The following is a 22,227-nucleotide window of genomic DNA, read 5'->3' as shown; positions in this document are numbered from 1 at the left end:
GGAATTACAATACGAGTTAAGGGTGAAGTTCAGACTATAATGTTGCTATAGATGACGAAAAAGATCACACGTCCTCCACGTTTCATATTAAAGAAAAGATATGTGCAATTACTCCGTAACAACGTGCGAAACCTTTTAACATCATTGTTTCGATATTTCCCAGTTACGTTTCTTGTATATTTCCAAGGGCCGATGCCTGTGATGTAACGAACGTCTGGGAACCGAATCCGGGCTTCTGATGGAAATCCGACGACATCCTTGCCCTGATAAATAAGAATCAGTCTTGGTTGCGTCTTCAAATTATCGTGCTTCGCGCTCGACGCTTCTTCCGTTTCGTCGTTGCATCGTAGCATCCTCAAAGATGAAATAAAGGAGACGGCAAAGATTCGCGAGAGTAAGAAAAAGGAGAAAAAAGGAGAAAGTAGAGGAACGAATTTTCTTGGTCTGGAAATGTTACGGAGAGCAGTGTCATTTTACCGAAACGGAGTTTCGGAAGAAATTACATTCGCAGACTTTGCAGAGAGATAAAGATCGAGAGAGAAAAACGATTCGAAACCGCCTACGGCTTCCGACGATTTCGTGTTTATTCTGTCGGCCCGTTGCTTTTATTTCTATTTCACTTGTAATCTAAAAGTTGTATAACATCGGTTTTATTGCAAGGTAGAACTAGACATTTGGTGCTGCCAAGTATGTGGCTCATTTTACGTAACAATGGAATATTTTGGAAGCAAGAACTATTTGCCTCAGTTCATAACACAACTTTTCGCAAACGGTGAACAGGTTATCCACAGTTTGCCGCACTAATTTTATTAAATCTCGATCGATATCAAATCTTGGGTAGCTATAATATTATTTAAAAAAGAAGGCAGACATATCGTTAGATAGCTAACCATATACATATCGTTCGATAGATAAGAAACAATTTTACTTAGGAAGATCGATCATTTTAACGGATTCCGTTGAAGACGATTTGAGCTACGAATTAATTAATAAATGTTAACAAACACTAGTTGAGAAACGCTGTGAGAATGATCGCGTTGCTTTGTACATTGTACTTACTGTATCCAGCCGAATTCCCGATTCACATGGTCAGAAGCAATATTACAGCCAGGCAACCGTGCAGTTGCACATTTGTACTGGAAAGGTGATATCGTTGACCGTAAGTTGCCAGCACCACAGCGGTAATGGCTTTTCCTTCGTTCGTCGGGACTCATCGGATTCCTATCAGATTCCTTTTCAGCCACCTTAATCGGCTAACGAACGATACACGTACCGGTAACTCTAATAATTGCTGGTTATCCGTTCGACTAGTCGGCCTTTGAGGATCAACCGATCTTCCGTTTGATTTCCTATCGATTTCCGTTCGTGATCCCGCGATGCTTCAGTCGATGGCAAACGGAAACGAAACACACACGGATACGAGAACCGTTTCTTAATCGTGTATCGTCAATTCTCCGGATAAATTTGGAACATAGGATGAAGTAATTCTTGAGATAATTCGTTAACCGATTAATTGTAAATTGGCCAAGTTTCCATAAATACAGCTTTTATCTATCGTACTAATTTAAAACTAAATGATATCTATACACAATGTGTCATACACTTAGAATAACGTATACAACCGTAAAATAAAAGAAGTATAAGAAAATAAAGCTGAATATAATTCAATGCCAGTAGTTAAATTCAAAACGGTGTTTTAAAACGTTATTTCTAATTATAAGCTACTTCGTTCTCAATTTTATCTATCCCAGCGCCACCCTTATTCCCCAAATTGCTTCAAATCTATTCAACCACACGTTGCATGGTTTCGTAAAGCCTCTTTAATAACCGTTCTCGTTTCTACTTTCTTTGAATTACCCCAGGAAAAGGGGATATTCGCGTCCGATATTGCTGTTTTTAGCATGCATAATGTTTCATCTTGCTTATCATTGCTTCGCAGTCGCGTGAACCAATTCGTGAAATAAAAAAGGGAAGGCAAATAAAAAATAGGGGGAAAAGGAAACAAAGAAACGAAAAAAGGGAAAAAGAAAGGTATTTACGAGCACCAGGAGCAGTGGCCGTTCAGTCGAATGGCAAATTCCAGTCATTCGATCGTCACGGTGGGAGGGGCCGCAATTTCCTGACAGATAACGATTTTCCACTCGAATTATGCACCTTTTCGATAGGGATTTTTCGCGGCAACGAATGCGGTTTCGGAACAGAATGGATCCATCGAGCAACTATCGCTCGGTGAAATTTTACCTCGTTGGTATAGTTGGTAGAAGAGATGTAGCGAGGTTGTAAATTAGAGCGTTAAGCGGTGTCGCCTATTAGTAGGGCTGTATACATCTTATAGAAACACTTTGATTTTCACACTGTAAAAGTAGTTTGTAAATTGAAGATATGTAAAATTTCTTTGTAATACGTATTTCCAATATTGGCAACATTTAGAGAATAGATTAATCGTCATAACATTGATTCGCTTTATACCAATCTATGAGAAATGTGAATTTTAGTATTCTCTTATCGAAGATTTTCTTTTCTATTTTCTTTCTCGAAATTATTTCTTTTTCGATTATTGAAATACGTAAAGTTTGACTCGTTGCCGATTTTACGAGCTCGCAAACTATAAAGAGCAGCGTGCATTGACACACGTGGCCAATATTCAGCCGGTATAATCGAGGTATCTATCCTGATGATGAACGAGCTGGGTAGGAGCTACGATATGATGAAGTGACAGCCGGAATAACAAATGTCTGTACGGAGACATCCGTTCCGCGTCTAAATTCGGTTCCTTTCGCGCATGCGCGATCGCGAAACGATTGTCACGCTGTAATTAAACGCGTCTATCACGCGTATTGCCATTCGCGCGAATATTATTAGCCAACCACGGCGTGTAACTATGGATTCTCGCGTTTCTCGATTCACATTGTTACTGCCGTTGACGGAGATTGATCCCTTTATTATGCAACACGCGGCCATGTGTTATTCTAGAAGCGGATGCGAAGATAAATAGCCTATAAGATAGAACGTTGTATGTACGTATTTGGTATTTCTTCTGGCTTATAGAATCGGTGCTTGTTTCACCTCCTTCGGGAATGTTGTTTCGGGAATGTTCGGGATAGAGGATCTAGGAAGTAAATCAGCTGTCAAATAGATTTTTCAAGTATAAATTTGTTCGATTCTTAGCGCATAGCGGATCAAACATTTTATCGATAACGATGCCCAATAGCTACTTTTCGTTAATTATGTTTTACTTTGGAAACTAGATATTTAACCTTTTTATCTTTACACTCTTTCAAATACCTACGGAGAACTATCCAAATGTTTCATTCTCCCAGGTATTTTCAAAGTATTTGGATACTAACTAGCAACGTGTAGTAATAATTGCACTCGACACGAAATTCCATCAGTATCAATTCAAGCATATCATCCGGCTTTTCTCTACAACAAACTCTCTGAACCTAACTCAGCGCAAGACGCTTCTCCAACATTCCGCAACAAAACCCTGTAAACTACATCGCGTGGCCGATTTCGCCGGTGTTTCACTGGTTGGCCGGTTCCGAGTAATCTACGATAATTAACGCACGATTACTCAAGCCCAGGAGCATCTTAAGCGGACGGTTGGTTTGCTTGTCTACGACTTCGCAGACAGGACACCTGTTTCCTCCCCTGGTCCCTTCTGGCGTTGACGTCAACAGATCCGTTTATTATGCCGCGCAGTTGATCATCGTCTGGGAGGCGGCAGCCAGCTGGCCGCCTTGCCGGCCTACTTGGACTACTTGCTCACACGCTTCTATCCATATAGGAGGACACTTGGTTCGACTAGGAGTGCGCGTGCGTGCCACGCGTTCCATGTATCCGAATTAATATCAGCGAGATTAGTGGAACCAGTGACTAACTAACTGCCTGTTGGCAATTCGGATGGGAGACTTGGTCAGTCAGCAGACGGGGAGAGTCTCTCGATTAATCTCCTTAGGAGAGCCAGAAATTGAAGCTGTGTATCTGATTAAAGAGAGTAGGATTGAGTGTATAGTTCGGTGGGTATGATTTCCAGAGACGACCTAGGGAAATGCGGAAAAGATTGGAAAATAGCTTTAACAAAAGCTTTAATGAAGTTTTTTTGATCGGATTTGTTGAGGTTTTATATTTCGGAATAGAGAGAGCAAACGCGTGGATAAATGTATTATAGGATTTCTTTTTCACAAATGTTAGAAATTAGAATTTCCAGTGGTTTCTATCCTATATGATAATTTACTGATAGATGGATATATTACAGTGGATTAAAGAGAAAACGATGATTATTTAATTTGAACTTAATGCAGTAGTATGATATGACAATTCTCGATTAACGACTCTTGACTCTTGACTCTCCGGTGTCTAAATGAACATCAACGGCTGCGGTGCCGAAATATATTGATGGCCGTTAGGTTTTCCGACCCTTTCGGTTTGTCAGCATTTGCGCTTGATCGTCGACGTTGTCTGTATGTCGGCGATTTTCCCGCAGTACTATAATAGAGACCATAGAAGCCGCTGTAAAGAAAATCGTTGTGCCAGAAACTAAACACTTTAAACGTTTTAAAATGTTACAACTATAATTACAAGACAAGCTCTATCTACGTATAGTGAAATCCCTTTAAGAGTAGATAAAATTTATTGCACGAATATTCGTGAAAGCGGTAACAACAGTTCGTTGCTGAAGCCCTAGCGGCAAATAGAAATGTCATTTACGCAGTCGGATCCAGCAACACCGTGAATACATTATAATCGTAACGAAGAACAAACAGAATGGGTGCAATGGAAAACCAAAGTAAGGAACCGAACTCCTAAGGAGTATTATCCCGTGGGAGAAGCTATCTTTTACGCGTTTGGAATATCAATGATCCCGAACGAATAAAAGTGTATCTTCCTATTCTCTACCAATACAAATCCGTAGTTATGTAACAAAGATATAGCTGTATAAGTACAATAATATTCTACATGCAATGCTCGTAGATTTGAAATCGTTTTCCTTACTGTAGCAATAGCAGTGAAATTATATATATATATATATATATATATATATATATATATATACATATATTTATTTATCTATAGTCATTCTCTTCTAATTAAACAAATCTATGATTTCGAGGTAAATTCACTTACTTCGTTTGATATTATAATAATAAATCTTCAATCTTGTTTCGTATTATGGTATTAATTGAATATAGCCAGAGATGTAGACTGCGCGTGCATACAGTTTCCGGATCGTTAATCTCGATAAGATTAATAATATCAATTATTTAAGAATGTGCAAATGTACCAAAATCCGCGTTATCCAAACGTTCGTAGCATGTTCGGAATGACATCTCTAGGTAATCAGTCGGCTTGTCAAATATAAACCTCCCTGTTTGAACTATGAGTTGGAACAAACAAGTATTTAGTCGACTAGCGGAAAACGCTAAACATAACAAATTTATGGTAACATGTATATAAAAACATTGTAAATGCTATAATTACGTTTATATTATTTCTAATGTATTCAGAATGAAACAGAAGTTTTGTATTATAAGGGGAAGTATAAAATTTAATCGATTACGATTAAAGTTTTTCTGAAAATAAAAGTTTACACACTCGTCCACCAAGCAGAGCGATACGGCAACGCTTTGGAATTCCGTAGTATGAAATCAGTTTGCGCGTACCGTGTGTCGCAGTATTCGCGATAAAATCGAGGAACTGGTGCCGAGCTCCACCTATATTTCCCCGTCTGGAACGGCCTGAAAACCCAGTAAGTATCTCGTCGTCACGTAAAATCATTCCAGGTATTCCCGGGGGCTAGATAGATCGATCGAGATTTGTTTACGTAAGGCCATTTCGCTGATCCCTCGAAACCGGGCCACGGACTTCCTTCTCTTCTTCTCCTTCGATTTCGTCGTCGCTACCTAAGTAAAGCAGGATTCGGGGGAAGCTTGAAATCCAAACCCGGTCGTTCCGCGTTCTGCATCGTCTCTACGTGTATCAGCGATACAAGCTGCTGGAAAACACTCTCGATGCGGTTGAGGTTAGGTTTCCACACGATTCCAACGGACAAGCAAAACTAGAACGACCAAGCAACGGAAGAAGGTTTGTCGCGGTTTCGTTCGTTCCAGCTGTGGTATCCTCAGGATTGGCGAAGGATCGCAATCTCGGTTTTATCAGGAAAATCTTCGACCCCGACTCGACGTGTCGCTTAGCTTCTCTACCTACTATCTCTAAATTTCGAAGACATCGTCTCCTTAGCCCGTAGCCTCTATAGACCAATGATCCACGAGTCAATACGCTAATGATATAGATCGAGTATCGGTAGTTCTCGATCGATTCGTGAATCGATAGATGTATCCTTACCGTCTGTCATTCGTCTTTCGATCTTCGTTCCGCGTCTTGATCTTTCATCACGGTGCTTCATGACTGCGCTGATTGCAGCAAACTCGCAACCCCGATGCTCGATGAAATATCAGTACAGAAACGAACTGTCAACTGTCTCACAAAGACGATGAGCCATCTGGAAACAGATTCCTGCTGATGCGGCTGATTGCGAGTTTCGTGGATAGATTGAAACTTCCTAGAATCAAGGGAGAAAGATGAATTAATCGGAGAGAATTCAAAATGCATCGCATATGCCCTCTTCCATTTTGTGGAATCGTTTTTATTGGTTGGTAACTTAGATACCAAGTTTAAAATGTGAACGAAATATCTACTGATATCAGGTTACTCTATAAGTATCGTCTATCGTTGCTATATTTCAATTAACTTTTTGTTAAACATCGATACTCCTTGCTGATACGTTGTGCGTTCCACTAAAGTTGAAGCATTTTGTGTGCTTCGTGCACGACATTAGTAGCAGCTAGAACGTTTTATCGAAAACATAATTTATTTTGAAGCTGGAATTTCAATATCGATCTGCACTGGAAGCGCAGCTGATTCCGTTCGAGCGAAGGTTCCTCAGTGTGAACCTTTGTTCTCGATCTAATCAGAGAATTTATGTTGCTTGATCGGTCAAAGGTATATTCGACTAGGCAACTCTCATGCACATCTAATACATAAACACGTAAATACTCAAACTCGATGGAATGCTGATTTCAATGTGCCGATTGCAACATGCTCCGACATTAAGAGTCATATTAGAAAGCCTTATAAGAAAAAATATGTGCATTCTAAGAAAAAATATCAATATTTAATTTATCGTCATTGTTATATTTTAAAGTTATTGATATACTATTGCGACAAATCGATTAAAGTGTTTAAATACAAATACAAATACAAATGAGTGTTATGAATAGTATTGTACATATATGGATATGCAATATCATGAAATGAATACGTAAAACACGATAACCCAAAGAGAAAAGATTGTAGGAAAATTCCATCTACCGAAAAGGTATTCAAACTGAACGATCATAAAATCAGACCAAAGGAAAAATAAGCGAAAAGGAACACGAAACGAGAAAAATCGAGCAGAACAAAAGAGAAAAATAAAACTCTCGTACTTACTGGTGGTCATATAAAAGCGGAAAAGATGTCTCATAGAAAAATGAAAACAGAAATAAAGAAGAAGGATGAGGTAGGTCGAGGAGGATGCTATATATGTAGAAGGGTAGTCTCGGGGATCGAGGTAAGGAGGTAAGAAGCGCGAAAATAAAACTGAGAGAAATATAAGATACGATGGAGAATCTACGTCACTCGAGAGAGACAGTTACCCCGTACGAGTCGGACACCGAATTTATGAACACGATCGATGCTTCGCTTTGATGATATCTCTATCGACGTCTCTGTGGACTCTGCTCATCCTCCTCGAACTCTCTTCTTATCGAAGACGTGGAAAAAGGGAGCAAAAGAGGCTTGGTGGAAGAGGTTCGGAAGGATGGGGATGGATGACAAGGAAAAGGTGCAGCGAAAGCAGAACACGCGGTCTTTTCTAGGTACGCGAAGAATGACACCAATTTACGAGCCAGGACGAATTTATGTTTTCTCCTCTCTCTCTCTCTCTCTCTCTCCCTCTCTCTCTGTCTGTCTCTTCCACGACTCACAGTCTCGTGTTTCCTCGCGGGTGAACCGCCAAGCATCCAAGTGTAGAACTCGATTCCAAGTTCTCGTGCAGAAATCTGCTCCTTGCCAATCGATACCTGTATGAACGTTCGCGTTTTATGCTTATCAGTGGTTCACCGCGCTCTGTATAATACGTAGTTTATTAGCTATTTTGCAAATGGGACATTTGATTCGGTGAATTTCTCCGGTGAATCGTAAGCAAGTAAATATTCTTAAGTAACACCCGCATCTTTTAACACAATGTTATTCGATCAAATTTTAATTCTATCAAATCATCATCTCCCTGAAATATAATAACTTCCAAATATTACAGATATAGAGGGTGAGTCTATATGGTAGCTGGACCGGGCTACAACTCTGTCTTCATCGCAGATAGAAAAAAGATTGTAAAGGAAGATTCTACATTGTTTATCAAGCTCCATCATCGTATAATGGGATCTTTTTTGTCGAAGAGTATGTCAATGCAAAGCATTTTGTAACAGCAACTACTGTTTTTCTATCTGCAACGGTTATAGTCCTCCGGCCCAGTTACTAGAATCAACCTATATAGAGCAGCGTGTAAATTTCTTTCGCACTAAATACAGCACATCCCTCGTAGTCCTCGCAAAAAAACGAGGAATATCAAAATTCTTTGCCGCACGGACAATCCAACCTGGCCCTTGTTTAACGAGCAATCAGTCCCTCGATTATTAATACGAAGCGATTCCGATGCGGCGTGTTAGATATTTGCGTAAAACCGCGTGTACGGATGGGCCCCGCGGAAATTATCGCTAATTAGATTCATCTGAATCGTCGATCGCGCGTTATTGGTGCCGCGACGCAGCCAGAAATTATCGGTTAACGTAGGTTGGTCGTGTGGAGAGGATAGATACCGCCATCCAGGTGGCGTTGCGTGTACCGGAAACGCGCATAGGCATGCGGCCACCGCGTCAGGGTCGCATGCAAGGATTACCTCCACGATGCCACGCTGGTAGATTTCCCCGTAGGCTTTAATCACGTATCGGCATCGAAGTAGTAAACGTGTTCGCCTGGAATCGCTAGTTGACTCTCGTACGACTAAGACGAGATATATCGGCAATCGTTTATCCGCACCCATATCGTGGTTGTTCGAAATCTTGCGTTGTTACAACTGATGCACCCGGCAGCCTGAGGTTTTTGATATTTCTGCTTTTTTTCAATGACTATGAAAGACGTTACAGCGCGTCACTATTAAATTTATTAGTATTTGAAAATATTATGCTTCAAACCGATCATAAAAGTTTGGTAGAAGTAAAATTTAACCAAAAAGACATATCCATATGAGTGGATTATTTTGGTAACTTCATATGGATATGTTTTAAGACTAGGTGTTATACTAGCACAACAGAAAATTCTCATTTTCCATACGAGGTAATTTGTGACCGCGCGTGACATAGCAGGTGAAAAATTTCCAGCGCTGCGGGATAAAGTATTCAGTTATATCCTGAACCTAATTATTCATACAACTCACGTATCAAAAAGAAACTGAAATTAAAAAAGGATTAAACAGAAAGTCTTATATCGTGTAGCCTGTAAAAATGAACAAAAGTGATATCTGTACAAATGAAAAAAAAAGTAGAAACTCCAGTCGAGCAGCCGTCATTTCTGATTAGAGAGAAATCAAGGTACGAACATATGGCTGACAGGATGTAAAATATTAACATCCTGATTGACAGAGTGACAGTCTTCTATTTTGGAAATACGTATCCCGGAGGACAACCTGTCGCTTTCTTTGTCCTTCGTAACTCGTCTCCGTTTCCGGGAAAGGTAATGTATAATTCGCGACTCGAACGACGAGCATTTCACACGCGGCGTGTCGCGCGAGTATAATCCCGAGTCCAATTAGCGATAATTACGACGTCAATTGGGAATTCCTAATGGCGGACGAGACCAACCAACGGATTCGTTCTACTTATCCACCATGATTTTTGTAGACGGAATAATTCGCAACGCAAATGAAATCAACTCCTAAAATTGTAACGATGTGCTTGTTACTCCGTGTTCTAGCTCTAGCTTATTGCCGATCTTCCTCGTATTGTTGCATGCTATTTCTTTGTAGCCAGTTTGTTCAAATACATACATATATATAGAATCAGTCATTTGGAATCAGTTGTAGATGAATTGTCGTGACGATAAATCGTGCTCCGAATATACATATAAACAGAGATATGTACTTTGGCTTGGCTCGCTATAATATAAAACTCTGATTATAGGAGATGTTTGTATAAATCAATCGTGCTTTATAAATTTTTCAGGCTTCGTAAATTTTTAAAGGTTGTAACTGTGAAACTATTAGGTCGTCCGATAAGTTTCTTTCGTTTTATAAGGAAATAATGGTACACAACATTTTCCGTTTTATATTATTTTATCGAATTAGGTATGGTCCATTTTGTTCTATCAAAACAAAGATCGACAGATTAGGTTTTATGTTTGTATAAAGATGCGTTGTTGTGAAAGACGCGTCTGTGAAAGAAAGACACTTTCCGGACAACCTAATACATAGGGTTAGTATGTACATACATAGTATCTCTGCGTAATTTTGTCTCGCGTGAATAAATTTAATTCAATCGACGATGAACAACACTACAATGTAAGATAAGAATCAACAACTAGTTATCCATTATAACAAAAAATATATATTTCAAAAATTTATAATAACTGTAACATGTTATAATAATTGTAAAAAGGAATGCGTCTCGTAAACGTATTTATTAGATTATTGCATGATAATTAAAAGAAACATTAACAATGTTCCGCAAATAAAATTCAATAAACTAAAAAATATAAATAATAAGAACATCTGTGGTTATTTCGTTATTTCTATAAAATAACTTGGGGCTATCATTTCATACATAGTAAGCACACACGTAACGGCGTTTTAAAGAGAGTGTTCCAATTAGTATATCGATGTTGAATTACTCGTGGTTTAAAAATAATTACTGGATTCGTTGAAATATCTTTTTAATTAGAAATATCGTAAAGATGACATATATATATGTATCTGTATATCAAAACAACGATACAAAATGGGCCATTTTGAAATATATGTACAATAATATGAAAATAGATTCGAGTCGAATCGAAATACTGAAATATTGTAAACACGATGAGACATAATCATGAGGTGGATCGTAGGCACTATTGTGCATTTAAAGGAACGACTTTTGATGTTTAATGAACAACAATTTATTAACAAACGATTTAACAGACAGAGTCAACAAATAACAATTAACTGGTAACATTTAACAACTAACAATTGACATCAAGAGTTCAATCGACGTGTCAGCTATGCAATGGAACTGAAGACTTCTTTATTTCACGGCTCAAGGCAGACTGTCCTTTTGTTCCAGATCGAACGGATTCTTCCCTTCGTTGCCCATCGATATCCCCACTTGCATGCGTTCATTAGATGTACCGCAGCGGCTACCGCGTGTATGTTCTTCCGAGAATTCGGCGGAAGAAGTGTAGGGATATCGATGGTACATTGGGCATGTCGGTATTGCGCTTTGACGGCGTAACGCTTTGTATCGCGAAGTCGTTGGGAATTTCCGTGGCGAGTGCCGCCACAATCATATTTAAAATCTTCAAGAAAGAAAGAAAAAAGAAGTGCGTGTGTGTGTATGCGTATTATATCCTATGTGTAAATTTTTCTACATAATTATATCGTAATTTACTCATCTAAATTATCTCAGTACTATTATTGTATTTTCTCTGTAACATTATTCTATAATAAGCCAATGCTTTCGTACTTCTGTAAACATATTTTGTCTCGATATCTATGAACATTCCAACAATTAAATAACCAACAATATCAACAATTGCACTCATCGTTATTGACGCAATTGTACAATATCAGATAGTCAGCAATTACTTTAATAATCGTTATTACCGTGTCATTAATGAGTTTATGGTGCCAAATTGATTTCAACGTGGAGAATAGTTTATTTGAATTTACCGTAAATTCGCTTTGCTCGTTGTGGCAGGGTTCTCGCATAATTGCGTCGCTTTCTTCGTTCAATGACCGGTTAATTTCGAATTTCTAGCTGGAGAGTTCACGTAATTACGACTCGACACGATCGTCCCACATAGATTATAATTCGGGGGCTACATGCGGAAATGCATGAATATCGTACGCGGGAGATTAATAAATTACGCATTAACTGTTCATTTCAATCTAGATGTTGCACAGACCATGTGTTCGGTACTTGCGTGATCGTTTAACGTTTCCTGCGTTTTTGTTAATATATTCGTATTATATCCAATTCATTCCACTCACAAAGAGTTCGATGAATACGTTTATTGCATTGATATAAGTTGTTTTCGAAATACCAAATACGATAAAATGCTAATTATCCAACTAAGCCAGACCACAGTACAATCTTCTCCGGTAATAATACATCAATCTTCAAATTAAACAGCAAGATACGTATATGCGATATGAATGGAAAGTTAGTGCATTCACGAATTAAATCACGCCGATTTATCTTCTTCGTAGGTGCAAGGCGTAATATCCGAGTTAATGTCTTAATATGGTAGGTCTGACTATATGTATATGTCTACCACTAACACTCCTTTCTTTCAAATTTAATAAACGATTACGTACTTGTTATATTTTCTCATGCCATTTTGTAATAATAATTTTTCCTTCGACTAGAACCTTAAACTTAGTTATTACGATCCGTGGTGATAAGTAGAACAAAAATACGAAGGAAAAAGATGCCAAAAATTTCCGGATGAATTTGTAACTGTCTATGAGGTAACACGAGCTACCTACTACTAGGCAAACCTGGAAATAAATCAGAGTTACCCTGACCGCCACCCTTCACGTTTCGGTTTACGCTGGTTTTCACCCTAACACTCTCGACTGCTCGCACGACAGTTCACCGCGATTCGTCAATGCTCAAAGCACTGCTCGCCTACCATTCGTCAATGTAATACCGCGCAGTCAATAAACCATAGGCGTCGTGGATTTTATTCAAACAGCTACAATGCTTTGATTACATTTATGACGCGCCTATTGAAATTTACGATCGTACGCGTTGAATGAGAACCCTCATTTCGATGACAACTCTATGGATGTTGATCCATCGGGAGAATGTGTTTGGTGCATCGGTAATATTCGTTGGGAAAGGGGAAATCGTATTGTGTTGTGCAGTTGTAGAATTTTTTAATTTTATTTTGGGGGTGAAAGTTGTGAATTTCGGTTTAAAATTTGATGATATCGATTGTTGCATCAAATGTGTAATAATATCATTTATAAATATATGATATTATACAACTTTTATTGGAGAAACGACGATGATTTAGCGCAATAATAGAAGAATTTAGTATAAAAATACAGGAATTTAGTATCGGTACCACTATCGTAGTTGGCCATATCTCATTGAAGAAAGGAAAAACCGATGAGATGGCAGCGCTAGTCAATATATAGTACATAGTAGAACGAAGAAAAGGGGGTTGGTGTTGGCATCTCGACGAATGGGGTCATTTGTAGACACGAGTATTACAGGCTGGCCGTCGAGCAACTAGACGCGGCGAGGGGGTAGTTTGCACGATGTGATTTAAAGGTCTATCGAGCGATGATGCCTCAAGATTAGTTACCTGCCGGAACATAATTTCCCGACTCCCGCTGAGTCCTCCTGTCGTAATTTACCGAAACTCACCGTTGACATATCAGGAATATCTAACGTTGTTTTGCTTCTTGGCTAATAGGAGAAGGTTAGGTGAAAAATGTCCTTCTTACAGATGTTTCTTGAGTATTATCGGCATTTTGTCCGAATGGATCTTTCTGTTCACAGTATCCGACTATCCAATAACTGATCGATGTAACGTTCTTGGTATGAGACTATTTCAGAACTGTTAATGATGATATTTTTAATATCATCGAATACAGGCAAAATTGTATTCCTATCGATCATATACGAACATCGTTTGTATCTTTTTTTGTTCTTTTTCTGAAATTAATGTTATCGGTAAAAGATGACCTCGAGACATCTTTTGTAAGCGAAATTCGATTCTATTAAAACGGCTGTCTGGTGAATTAGATGTTGTCGAGGAATATCGAGTTACTCATTTTCTTGGCTGTGAGCTGTTACCGCCCGTACGAAGTTGCGGCGAAACCACGAAACGAAAATTACATAGAAACGAAATTTTAGTTCAACGCATCTTGAGCTACAGGCATCGTATTACGCATTTTTCAATTACGCGTCGCCGTGATATCGGATAACTGCTTAGATACAGTATCGAATACCTCGTTACAAATCAACCCCTCTTTCGCGGCATCATCCTTCCAAGATTTCAGGTATTTTTTTGCAAACCTTTATATCTTGTGCATCGTGACAGTGCCATTTTGAACGAATTTTATGTAAACTGAATTTTGATAATACGATGTTGAAATCACGAGACTAATGAGACAAGAAGATGATGAGTACTCATATAAAAATAAGTACTAATGCATATAAAATTTTCTTATTGACATTTGGACCAAAAGATTGCGGGCGTCGATACATTATTATTTCATAAACCTTGATCTCCTTTCTATAATATCCTATAGAAATTAATGTGTAAATATATAGCTACTGATTGTAAGTCATACAAGGAGTTCTTGCAATTTTAAGTTATCGAACAAATATAGGATAATAGGTTGGATTACTGAAGTTCATAAACCAACAAGCTTAAGAACTTACAGCCGCATGTTAAAAGCAAACATTATTGTTACGTAGATTATACGATCTTCCATCATACATTAAATTCTCTATGATTACTTCGTTACACGAGAGTGTTAAGCGCGATATTTTTATGAGATCTAACTGGCCAATATTTCGATCACTAACTGAACAGTTTATCATAGTTTAAGCTTCAATTATTTGCAACAAACTAACTCTTTCATAAAAATATCTACTTTTGACAAGACTAGAAGATTTTTTCATTATGAACGTAACTTAGATTTTACGATATACATTTATTTTTATAGAAGGTTACATGATAAATTATCTCTATGATAAAAAATTTGAATTAATTAGAAATTTGTAATCCTACGGACACTATGTACGGTATAACAATTACTGATATTGCGAATCCCAATTTTAATTCCAGCCATAATAAATTGGAAACGCAATAGCTATCTATACTCGCATCATGAAACTTTAAATGTCCTGCTTCATTAACATTGACCACAAAATATCGTTCCAAAACTCCAAACACCATGGACTTCCTAAATACTGCCAGAAACTGACCAATTTATCCAGCTTTTTCCCTTCCTAGTAAAGTAGAATCAATTTAACCCGGGCCATTATATAACCTAAGGTTCCATCTGGAATTCGAAAGTTCTCAGAACGACCGTGCAGCCATAGAGTTTCTCAGGCTGAATCTATAGCCATAAACTTTCTCAAGCTGCGTTTGTTTGCGTGCAATGAAACGGCCGACAACTACCTGTATGCAGCTATTTTATTTCGTAAACTAAAAGGGGGGTAGGTAGGGTCTCGACTAAATCCAGTCTGCTGGATTTTCGACTCGAAGGGATGAGGTACCAAGTCGCTAGTAATGGAGAGAGGGGTGGGGAACCGGTAGTAATACAACGGTGTATCGAACTTTTGGCAACTGGAAACTATCGACCAATCCGTTTCTGGCTCGTTTGGTGTCCAGCTGTGGCGACGAAGGAAAAGCCTTGATGAGCTTCTTCGAAGTGACCAACTTGCTCCACTGTTTTCTATATACAAGTCATTCCCATCGCGATATTAAGTACCAGGATTTTGGTATCTTCTATTGTTCTACTCGAAGGGCGACATGCCGAGAAAGACGTTCTTAACTCTTAACAAACGTTATACGTTCATAAACATTGTCGGAATTAGATTACGGATGTTCAAAGATATTCATATTTTTATAAAATATTGATATATCAAACGTTGAATTTTAACTTTTGAGAGAAATGCCTCAAAAAAGAAGTACGATTTATATTTTTCTTCATTGTGTGCATTTTTCGTTGCAGGATGTTGCTTCGTAACGTTTTATACGAGAAAGGCCGCTTTGGACGCCCAGAATGCTTTGCACAACGTAAAAACCTTCAGCGGGGTAAGTTAGACAATTTTTTCTCGTGTACGAATGAATTTTCTATTCTATTAATAAATGTTCCAAATATTGTATATTCTAGGCACAGAAAATATTCTTTAAATAAAATATTCTCCAAATATTCTCCGAATATTCTCCAAATATTTTCTTATATTTTAGCAAACGATAGGAAAGGTAGAATTATCAGGCGGTTCAGAAATTTCTGATAATCTGAGTTCCGATATCATCGAAATGCGCGAAAATATTGGCATATGTCGAATTCGCATCAATCAACGCGTACATTCGTACTCAAGCGAATAATGAACGCTTACCTAGATAATTATCCGAGTACCGGTGATTCGCATAATCGAGATATTGACCGAATAATGAATATTAATAGGATTGATCGTTCAAATAAATTACTCAAATCTGTATAACCAGTCGATCAATCCTTTGACTAATCGTCGATCGCTGCGAGTGAAATATCTAGTTGGAATTGAATGGATTCTCGTTGTGTCTGTATTGATCGATTCGTTTACAGTAACCTTATAATTTATTTCGTTGTTTGGGACAAAATTAATTTCGAATTGATATCGAATTGATAAAGCATATCGGTTCTTCCGATGAAACTTTATCGACATATTTTACGAATAACAAAAGAAAGAAGGGAATAATATTTTCGTCTTTAAGATGGAGCGATTTTAAAGTGCAAAGCAACAATTATAATACGCGTGATTTAGAATTGTTAGCAGAATTCGATTCGAGTTATCGTTCGACTTTTTCGTTGTCCTTGAATTACTCTAAAGAACCTTCAGTTAAGGGTTCAGTTCATTGAACGTAAATATCGTAGAATGACACATTCTCGCGACACTCGCGATAGTTTTCGCCACTCGATCGTAACGAAGAATTTAACATCCGTGAAGATATATTATTTCGCGGCGATTTGCACACTGTCGATTGTAGCGACGCGACCGATGGTATCGTCGAAAGTGCAGCCGTACGATAATTACGGTTTCCCCACGAACTTTCGATGCAATTACGAGACGTCATTACGAGCATTTAACCCACCGATCCCTCCTGCGTCTCGTCTACTCTGTACCTACGCGCATTTATGCTTGAATTTACGAGAATAATTATCATCGATCGAGACACGGACGCTCTGTTCCTCTGGCTCGTGCCAAGGAGCTAAACAAAGAACGAATGAATTTCGGAGGGATATTGATCAGTGAATTTGATAATTAAATACGCTCTGTGGTGAGAGATTTTGAGTAAACGTTCGATGGTAAATGTGTTTAGATGTGGAGTTTGAACTAGGCGAATTTGGAATTGAATTATCGATTTCCTCGGTGATTTCGAGGAATTTTTTATTTAATTTTAGAATGTAAAATGTATATTTTTTAAGAAAAACTTGTTGTATTTCAACTTGTACATTTTGCATTATTAATACCCAAGATTTTTTGTTTGATAATGGAAGGTTATTAGAGTTAAAGTAGCAAAAATTGATTGACTCTTTTTTTATCATACTAATACATTAACGCGGAAAAATCCATTTACGTGTCATCGATAGCTTTTACTTTGCTTGGAAACGATTGTTGAATTGATTGTTGAAAATGGACGCGTTGATCTGTCGAGAAAGGAATATGGGGCAAGCACAAGCCGACGAAGTTTTCTTGATCGTCGTATGGCGGCGACACTATCCTGCTAGCAAGCAGGCTTAAACCACGTATATTTATCGTCGTACAAATTACACCGTAGCGGATTTTACGGCCACGCGTCGTACGGATTGCTCGACTGGCATATTGGAGACGAACGACACGTGCGGTTTCCCTCCGCCGATTCTCTGGCCCCATACTGCATCTGCAACTTGGTCAAATTAGGCTTCGTAAATTGAATACGCCACGCAATCGACTGCCTGTCCGGAACGATATATCATGGTGGCGTGGTACCGCGATTTGTAAGGGGGGTTGCGTAGTTATAGACGTGTACAATGCTATTGTACTTTGCGTTTAAGTAATTGTTTAGGCACTATGATTCGGCTAATTGCCTCAGCACTATGGGTTAGCTTTAGGATATAGGATAAAGGAAAGGGAGAGGAAATTAATTGCTGGTGACAGCAATGGGGTTTAACGTAATTTGACGTACCTACGTAGATAATCGTTGATGTTCAACTGTAACGTGACATTGGAAGGAACAATGGTATAAAATAATAAAACTAGATTTTATTAGAGAATTTATTTGAGAATAAAGTCAAGTTCGCGTCCATTATGTCTCGTATTATCTTTGAATATGAGAATCGTACTTTACAAACATTTATACTTTAATTTCCTATTGCATATATCACGTATATTAATATTTTAATTTTTGTTCATTTAGTTAGGTTGTAATTAGCGTGACGTAATTAATCGAAACAATAACTGTTAGCTCGAGCTGTAAATTAGATTGCGTTTAATTTGCCGTCAATGAACAATATCGTACTTAATAAATATAGCGAACTTGATCAACAAATCGTTATTGCGTTGCAATAATCTACGCTAATTACAGTTACTATCACCGTACATTAATTGGATATTCAACAACAAATTACCAGCTTAAATAGAAGTTCTTAAATAATTTGTCGATAACAAACGCTTTAAGAAAGATAAAAGAGATGATTAACGATTAAATAATAACTAATAACAAACTAATTGATACTCGCATAATTAGAAAGATAAATCACAATTTATAAAATAATAACAAAGCATGGCACTACTTCTAAATTATAAAACCTGCGCAATGTTTCCATAATATCTAATATAACCGAAAAATCAATTCGCTTCCTCCACGAAGATCATATAAATTGTACTCTCGATATAAACCATCAAAAGCAACGAGCATGACGCTGCGTCGGCAGATGACAATAATTTAAAAGAGAATTTGCGTCACGAGCAATTGAACGTATGAAAGTCTAATGTTGCTGAAATTGCACGCGTTAAATGTAAATAATAAAGGGCGTGCAACGCTTTAAACGACGTACGCGCGCCATACTCACTGTTCGTATGTTCGTAGCAGACGCGTAATAAGAAATTTCGCGGTAATTGACTCGCAAACGCCTGAAAAGAAACTTCTTTTGACTTATTACGTCGTCTGGAGGTTATTCAAGAGCTTCATAATACGACGCGAACGAAGAAATTCATTTTCTCCTAAACGAACCTGATTATTCGACCTGGAAATAGACAGAGACTCGCTGACTCTCGCGAGGAAAAAGAGGATCGTACAAGTAAAAATATCTCTATTCCGACATCTTGAAAAATTCTAGACCTCGCAACATTGAGCAACGAACGCGACGAAAACGAAATTGCAGTCTGCGGAATATAATTGAGGCGACTCGTGACTCGTTCTCCGTACCTCCCATTAGCATTTTTATCTTATTACCGTGTTAAAGACCAGATTACAATTACTTTGTCGTAACAGTTGTGTTTTTTTCTTAAACGATATTTTTATTTTTATTTTTCTACAATTTATTCCATATAACGACCGATAAGCGATTATTTGTTTTTATACGGTGGACTCAAATCTCGTAGCTTTATATCAATTTATTCCTGAATTAATCTCCAATATCTTCCACGATTAGTTTCACCAAAGTCAAAAACTGAGAAACATTGTCATTCGCCCATCTTTCTCCTCTTAAGATTACTCGCTAAAAGAATCTCTGAGAGAAACTTAAACATAGCATAAACCTCTCCAGAAAACGAAGTCTTTTGATTTATCAATTCGACAACTGCAACGAACGTGAAATTTCTAAAATTCGCTACAATTCAGTATCGCGATAGATAGTATCGCACGAAGGAATATGTAACCAGATCAGACGGACGGATGCCCGTCCTACCCCAATTGAATCCCAGAGCTACAGACTAACAACGAGAGAATAGAGGGAGCACGATGTCGTGGAAGAAGGTCGCGTGCCGTAAAAAAAGGCAGCCGAAATCCTTGCCACGGCGACAGGAGTGACTCTACGAGGTTAATTAAGGGAGTTAAACAGTCGGAAGTCGAGGTTCAGCTCTCATCAGTTTGTACCGACGGGGGATGGAATCCGATCGGGAGTGAAGCAGGGACTTGTGGAGAAAAGAAATCTCCTCGAGGTACGCGAGCACACGATCCTAACGAACGAAACCGCAGAGTAACGAAGGAAGAGAATGAAAGAGGATAAAGAAGGAAGAAACCAAGAGGTATATAGAGTTGCAGCGGAATGGTAGAGAAACGGAGAAGGTCGACTAAAGAGAAAGAAGGAGCGAGAGAGAGAGAGAGAGTTAAAACACTCTGGAGAAGGAAAGCGCGTAGGAGAAAAACGAAAGAAAGAAAAGAGTAAATTGCAGAACGACGTTTTCACGATGAAAAGGGTTGACTGAGTAGAAGTGGGTGGCTGAAAGGAGCAGGCCTCGAAAACGGAAAGGAAGAAACGGGCTAGGAGCTAGAAGAGAATGAACAGTATATAACCGATGTGTAGAAGAAGATAGAGGGCGAAATAAGAGAGGGGGGGCGGAAGAAGAAAGACGATGAAAGAATGAAAGGAGCGAGTGAGAAAAATACAGAGGGGTTGAAAAGGGCCTGTAGTAGGGTAGAATAAGAAGCAGAGGAAGGGGCGAAGTAGGGGCGGCTTGTGCATTTGAAGGAGTTTAGCTTTTCTCGTATCAGATTTCGTTTCCACGAGTGGCGTCGAGTCGAGAGGTCTGTGTTGGCTCGGAGAAATGAGTCGAGTGCTCCGGGGAACCCTCGTTACCCCCAGTTCTTCCGCTCCTCTCGACCTCCGTGACTCTGCGAAACCACTCACCCCCTCACGTACCACGACCCCATCACCCCCGTACTCCACTAGATGCTGGAGAGTAGATTTATTTCACGGGAAAAGCGACTAGGAGGCTTTGATTCGGCGCGAATGTGCAAAGAGGCACGTTAATAAAAGCGATACCTGCTCTCCTACTCGCTTCGACTTGTCGATACGTTTGCCAGACCGAGGCAAACGAATCGGGGAGAAACGTTCCAGATCGTATTGTATTCTTTGATTGTACAAGATTTTTTGGGGACTTTCGGGGTTTTCCCTTAGTGGGGAAATTGAGCTAGATCATACTTTGGTGCGGAGCAATTTTACGTTAAGGGAAAGGGCAAATTAAAGGAGGGAGCGGTATAACAGGATTGTCGCTGTAGTAAGGGATATTCCCGAGGATTTTTCTGGGTGTTTTCACACTCTCGTCGAATCGAATGAAATCGTTTTGTATTCGTGTAACTCTCTTGTTCCTATAACAGTCCTTTTCTTGATAAAAATTTTATTTTTTACGATCGATCTTTCCCTTCCTTTCCTTCGAAAATTAAACATCAGCACAAATTCACCTCAACGATATCAACGATACAAAAATTTTCCAGCTTTCTTCTTCTTTCTTTCTAGCCACTCTCCCACGCTCTCCCGCTCTCTAATTTACAGTACATTTAAACCATCGCTCGTCATACCTCGCCTTGCGATCTATCCAATCTTCTCCGAAAATTCAAACTTTCCTGTTTCGTGCGAATTCCACGCGAATTGGAAATTACGAGAACAATCAAAAACATTAGGAGAAAGAAATAAACAAGCAAAGAATAAAAAAGAAAATGAATAACCTGGCCGCACCGAACGACGAGTTCAAGCTCGATCGGAGTTCGCACGAGGGAAGAAATGAATTTGGCACGTGGCCACGAAATTGTTGGAAAACCGTGGCTCGTTTATAAACGCGTTCAACGTGGCGACAATGCATAACATTATTAAAGCATGACAGGGCAACAGAAATTCGAGGTAACAGCTAAGGGGGGGGGGGACGGCGCGAAACGAGAAACGAAACCATTGTATGACGAGGGCACGGTCGAGCAAATGTAGAGAAACGTATGGCTGCGACACAAAGCGGCGCAGAAATCGAACACTCTACCTCAGAGGCTGGCATACGGCCGTTCTGCCGTTCGACCAATATCACTTCCTTCTATCGATCATCTGTAAACACGCCGAGCTATCGATTTCAAACGTGACCATCCCACTTCTACGCTTCCTCTCCTGTAATGGTCAGATATATGTACCACAAAGCTTGAACGTCGATGGATAGTTTATGAGGGATTCGAGAG

At 38.9% G+C, this 22,227-nt stretch overlaps 1 protein-coding gene across 17 annotated transcripts in view; it reads left to right on the top strand.

Moving 5' to 3' along the window:
- Nucleotides 1-22,227, top strand: part of LOC100644765 (CUGBP Elav-like family member 2) — a 552,950-nt gene that overhangs the window by 445,042 nt on the left and 85,681 nt on the right. For all 17 annotated transcript variants that reach the window (XM_048408798.1, XM_048408808.1, XM_048408801.1 and 14 more), the window contains one exon: nt 16,052-16,134. In XM_048408798.1, the coding sequence (XP_048264755.1) occupies nt 16,052-16,134 (83 nt within the window). The remainder of the gene's footprint in view (nt 1-16,051; nt 16,135-22,227) is intronic.

This window comes from Bombus terrestris, chromosome 9, assembly GCF_910591885.1.
Source record: "Bombus terrestris chromosome 9, iyBomTerr1.2, whole genome shotgun sequence".
In the NCBI taxonomy this organism is placed as follows: Eukaryota; Metazoa; Arthropoda; class Insecta; order Hymenoptera; family Apidae; genus Bombus; species Bombus terrestris.
This window is presented reverse-complemented; position numbering and strand designations above follow the sequence as displayed.